Source organism: Hordeum vulgare, chromosome 2H (assembly GCF_904849725.1).
Source record: "Hordeum vulgare subsp. vulgare chromosome 2H, MorexV3_pseudomolecules_assembly, whole genome shotgun sequence".
NCBI lineage: Eukaryota > Viridiplantae > Streptophyta > Magnoliopsida > Poales > Poaceae > Hordeum > Hordeum vulgare.
The window spans coordinates 151,443,211-151,449,210 of NC_058519.1; the positions used below are offsets into that span (position 1 = coordinate 151,443,211).

At 48.4% G+C, this 6,000-nt stretch overlaps 1 protein-coding gene across 1 annotated transcript; it reads right to left on the reverse strand.

Moving 5' to 3' along the window:
- Window positions 1-101: 101 nt before the first annotated feature.
- On the reverse strand, window positions 102-1,183 carry LOC123425941 (protein YABBY 7-like). The gene is made up of 6 exons (XM_045109706.1): window positions 1,094-1,183; window positions 885-1,016; window positions 692-815; window positions 557-605; window positions 393-468; window positions 102-279 (listed from the first exon to the last, which is right to left on the reverse strand). Exons 1-6 carry the CDS (start codon window positions 1,181-1,183, stop codon window positions 238-240), a joined length of 513 nt encoding a protein of 170 aa, XP_044965641.1. The 3' UTR covers window positions 102-237.
- Window positions 1,184-6,000: the final 4,817 nt, after the last annotated feature.

Consider the following 6,000-nt stretch of genomic DNA (forward strand, 5'->3'; position numbering starts at 1 on the left):
CCATACTTACTTGGTTAATCATGTGGGTTATCTCATACACCTCTGTCATATAAGACGCTTTAGATCACTAAGTTTACATTTACAGAGGGAGTACTAGTTATGTTGTCACAGAATATATCAGACTTGGCTACTTGGGTAACAGAGGCAAACCACTCTGCTTGAAAGAGGATTCACTTGACTTGCATGGAAACTATTTCCACTCCTTTGGCAGTTTGCATATGTCGCCGGCAGCATTCATCAGTCTCCCTCCTTGTGCTGAATTCTGGGTAAGTGAGCCCACTGCATCACAACAAACCAATTATAATTTCCAAATCACAAGATCGAAGTTTGGATGAAGCTACATCAAAAGATGATTTAGAAGCTGGTTTTTCAGTGGAGACATGAATGCCTACGTTTTTAGCGGCCGTGCTGAATGCTTCTTTGTGGGTGATGTCAGGCTCCATGGCTTTGATCCTCTTTATCTCTTCCCTGAGAACATGGTGAATATGTTTAAAAAAAATGGCCTCCCACATGAAAATGTTTGGCAAATGCTATGGCTGCATGCCCATTTTCTTACTTGATGAAACAGTTGTACGCTGACGGCGTCCGCTGCTTCCTCACCGGCGCTGCAAAAGAAGCATATGTATGCTTAGCACGCATAGCTCATGATCCGTCTGCCGGTGCACAAGAAAAGACGCGTAAGTTTGTCTACGTTTGTTGACGGCAGTGGCACTCTTCTCCACGACCTCTCCCTCCCCGTCGTCGTCGTCGTCGTCGTTGTCGCCGGCGCTGCTTTCGTCCGACCATTCTCTCGGTGGTGGATCAACGCCCAGCTCCTGTTCCACACATCAGTGTCCTATACATATGTTGCCCATCAAAAGCAAGTTGGGAAGCAAAGGGCTGACCTGCAGAGGCAGCTCGACGGACGGCGGCGGCGACGGTGGAGGGGGAGAAGCCACGCTGACGGAGAGGATGCCGGCGCAGCGGCCGCACTGCACGGCCACCATCTTGAGAAGGCCGCTGCACGGCACGCTCACCTGCACGTACGCGTTTAGGCGAGCGCCTGCGCATTACCTGCACGGGACGAGAGCCAAGCGGCACGTACGTTACGTACCAGCAAGATGGTGGCGCAGAACCGGCACTGCACGTAGCCGAGCCGCTCGTGGAGGCCGCCGAGAGCCAGGGGAGACGCCGCCGACGACATGGCGGCGGCGACGACGACGAGCCGTGCGATCTCCGGGTATATAGTGCGCCGTGGAAGGGGCCGCAGTTTATAAGCACGAGCAACACTGGAGAGACGAACCTGTTGGCTAATCTAGAGTAACATTTATCTCCACACATACACACGCGCGTCCTCTTGGAGTAGGAGGCATGCATGTGCCGATGTGCGCGGCAGTGATGGCGTTGCAATCGGTACAGTGAAAATGGCTCCCGATCCCCATGAAGCCATGCACAGCGGCAGGAGCCTCGAAACGGCAACCTCGTGGATGAGGGGCGTACGTACGGGAGGGTTTTAGGAACAATCTTATCAGGCCAACACAATGGGTGCTCCGAGAAGGCGGGTGGCCCATGTCGGCAATTCTGTGATCCGAAGCCCATGCAGGGTGATGGCGCAGTAACGATCATGGCAGAGAGAGATGGCATGCCTTGCACACACTTGGTGACAATCGGGTTGCCTGGCAGGGGGCTCCTCGGCTACGTTGTCTCAGCGTCTTGTTGCCCCGGAGATTCCCCCGATTCGGGGACGGTCTATTGCGCTGAGGACCCGACCCCTTGTCTACGAGACAACGACACAAGGCAGAATGGCTCGTTTAGTACGCTGATGAGCGCTATAATGGAAGGTACGTACTTTCAAGTACATAATGTCACATCTTGCTTCTTTCAGTTTCAAAAGTACGGCCGGCCTGCTCACGGACCCGACCCCTTGTCCATTAGACTCTCTTTGGCTTACAAGAACTTCCACGGAAAACAGTTAATCATCTGCAATAATCAGGAAGAAACTAGCACGACATTTGCTTGGGCAGGTACAAGCGGACAAGTTCTCAACTTCTCATACAAGGCTGAAGGAGACGCCACAAATACAGCACAAAGGGCTTGTTTCTAGAGAGATGCTACAAGAAAGTTTGTGGTAATTCTTCTTGGGAGGCAGCGCCAAGCCGAACCTGCACAAGCATGTGAAAGTGAGTGCTCCCTGCTCCGTGCAGATAAGCTTTAAGACAGGACACCGTATCTGCACATTTTGCTCTTTCAAGTCCACGGGGGATGACCGCGCCTGCTAGTGCTTGAATGAATACAGTGACATCTGTCGCACAAGGAGAGCGAGAGACAAAAGTATGTATATGTACTCCCTCCGTCCGGGTTTATTAGGCCTCTCAGCAAACCAACTACGTTGACCGCGCCTGCTAGTGCTTGAATGAATACAGTGACATCTGTCGCACAAGGAGAGCAAGAGACAAAAGTAAGTATATGTACTCCCTCCGTCCGGGTTTATTAGGCCTCTCAGCAAACCAACTACGTTTCATTTTTGTAAGAGCATCTCCAACAGTCCGTATGTTCAATATAAGTGTCCACATCATCAATCAACAGCACATCATACAAGCTCTTCAATAGAGTGTATGTTAACCGTATGTAAAATAACTAAGTGAGTCCACTAAATGTTGAAGAAATAACCATGTTTGCCTCGGAGCTTGTGCATGAACCGTTGCTTCAAGTTCATACGGTTTCATTCTCTCTCTTCTTTTATTATGTGCCATGTCATCAAAATCATCTATGTGACAATTTTACCAATGATGATCATACGATCATTGGAGATGCCCTAAGGCTCCTTAATATTTACAGTAAATTTCCCTCGATTCTTCCGCTGTATGCGCGCACCATTGGTTAGGCAACGACGTCATTAGCTGCATGCACCACCCAATAATTACTCCTCTAGTGCTAGACGTGAGGGTGATTGGCCAAGTGAAAAAGCAAAACCTGCCACTGGTTGCATGCCATAATTACAAGTTGCTCTGGTTGGCTGTTGGCGTTCCCAGAACAATGCATTTTTAGCGTCAAATCCCGAGTTATAAGCATTAACTTTTTTCTTGGTACCGGAGTTTCTGTTGGGAGGCCCAATAAACCTGGACGGAGGGAGTACTCAACAGCTTCGCATCTTCAACTCCGAGGATTCCTCCATTCCGGGGCCGGTTTTCAGTCACAGATTCCGAGACTACGTACCGAAGAAACCACTGGGTTTGTTTGTACCGATTTTATACTGCATAAACCGCTTCCAACACTTGCAACGTGTCCCTTTGCCCCCCACCGCCCACTCTTTCCTTATCAAACGTGAACCATTCATTCCTTATCTTTTCACCGAACCTGATCCCCTTTCTTCTCCGTGGCTTACTCAGGTACGGCTCCTCGTCATGGCCTTGACTTTTCTTCTCCGCTGCCATTGTTGCTGCTGTGAGGGACAACCAGAGACACCAACCACCGTGCCATTGTTGTTGCAATCGGGGAGGAACGATGATCGTCGTTGTTGCCGCACACCTCGCCGGTGTTGCAACCCAGTACAAAGGCGTAGTTGCCGGAAGCGACCAAATCTCACACTGGTGCTACAACGTAGCTCGCCGCCGGCAACTCATGCTGGTCCTGCACCCAAGGATAGAAGGTTGGAGGCGTCGATGCTGCAATTGCCGCACGCGGCCACATCTCACATCAGTGCTACAACGCAGCTCACCATCGAGAGCTTGTGTTGGTGCTTCGCCCTAGGGATAGAAGGCCGGAAGCGTTGGTGCTACAACACAGGTCGCCGCCAGCAGCTCGCATCGGTGCTGCAACGCAACACACAAGCGAGAGGAGGCCGGAGGCGTCGGTGTTGCAACGCTGCTCGCCGTCGGTGCTGCAATTGTTGCGACCATGCATCTCGCCGGCGACGGAGCTGCCGGTGGCGGAGGTGTGCAATGTAGCACACTGAAAGGACGTGGATGTCGCCTAGAGGGGGGCGGGGGTGAATAGGCGCTTTAAAATAATTACGGTTTAGGCTTGAACAAATGCGGAATAAAACTAACGTTTAAATTGTCAAGCACAAAACCTAAAACAACTAGGCTCAACTATGTGCACCAATAACTTATGCTAAGCAAGATAAACAACTAAGTGATAGCAAGATATATGACAAGAAACAATATGGCTATCACAAAGTAAAGTGCATAAGTAAAGGGTTCGGGTAAGAGATAACCGAGGCACGCGGAGACGATGATGTATCCCGAAGTTCACACCCTTGCGGATGCTAATCTCCGTTGGAGCGGTGTGGAGGCACAATGCTCCCCAAGATGCCACTAAGTCCACTGTAATCTCCTCACGCCCTCGCACAATGCAAGATGCCGTGATTCCACTAAGGGACCCTTAAGGGCGGTCACCGAACCCGTACAAACAAGGTTGGGGAAATCTCCACAACTTAATTGGAGGCTCCCAACAACACCACGAAGCTTCACCACAATGGCATATGTCTTCGAGGTGACCACAAGGCTTGGGGCAATCTCCACAACTTAATTGGAGACCCCGACGCTTGCCCGGAGCTTTACACCACAATGATTGAGCTCCAAGGCACCACCAAGATTCTAGGGGTAGCAAGTACCCAAGGGTAATAAGCTTCTCAACTTCTCACTTCCACGTATCGCCGTGGAGAACTCAAACCGATGCACCAAATGCAATGGCAAGGGCACACGGAGTGCCCAAGTCCTTCTCTCCCAAATCCCTCCAAAGCAACTAATGCTAGGGAGGAAAATGAGAGGAAGAGCGAAGAAGAACACGAAGAACTCCAAGATCTAGACCCAAGGGGTGGTACTACCGCTACAGGAGCGGTACTACCGTTGGCACCACTAGCGGTACTACCTTTGGATACTGAAACTGCTCTAACTTTCGCATACGGACTCCGAATTCAACAAAACCAAGTTTGTTGGAAAGCTAACGACATGGGCTAACACAATCTTGATAGAAATATAAATAATAATCAAGTGATAAAAGGCACATAATAAAATGGTGAGAACCCTTCTTCGAATAAGACGGGTAAAAACTCCCAACATCGAAAACATCATAGAAGATGCATATGGACTCCGTTTTCGATGAACTCGATCTTGTCATGAAGATGACCATAAGCTCTAAAACTGACAAATAAAAACACCAACCATGAACCAAGAAGTATGATGCAAGGATGCAAATGGGTTGAGCTCCCAATGAACGATACGATCAAGTTACTCACTTGAGAGCCCCACTTGAAGTCATCCTCCATGGGTTGTATAAGATCTTCCTCTTGACGCAAGCCCATGGAAACACACCTAACCGCACATAGAACTCCCAGGAAGACCATGTGTTAGTACACAAATACGTAATGGACAATGCTTACCATACCATGGGATCACTTGATCCCTCTCGGTACATCTTGTACGCTTTGTGTGTTGATCATCTTGATTTACTCTTTGTCTGACAATCTTGATCAAACTTGTGTCTCTATGACCATTCTTTGGATAATACCTTGAATACCACCTTGGTCATCATATAAACTCCTTGAACCCAACAGATAGACTTCAAGAAGTGCCTATGGACAAATCCTATAAATATAACTTAAGGCAACCATTAGTCCATAGGAATTTTCATCAATTACCAAAACCACATATGGAGAGGTATGCTCTAACAATCTCCCCCATTTTGGTAATTGATGACAATCACTTCAAGAGAGTTTATATAAGGAAATAAGCATAACCAAGCGCACACATACAAAGCAATAATGCATGCGTGCAAGATGTAAATGCTTACGCAATAAAAGCAAAACCCTCTAAACATATCCAAAGTAAATCCTCTAAACTTCTCCCCCATTGGCATCGATTGCCAAAATGGAAGAAAAGTTTAGAAAGCCAATATAGTAGGTGGTCCTCCAAAAAGTATGTACTTCTCAACAAATGAGTGCAAAGAAATACACAAATACAATGATAAGTAGTTGGAGGAAAACAAACTATATTGAGGACCCAAAGATTGGAAAAAGAA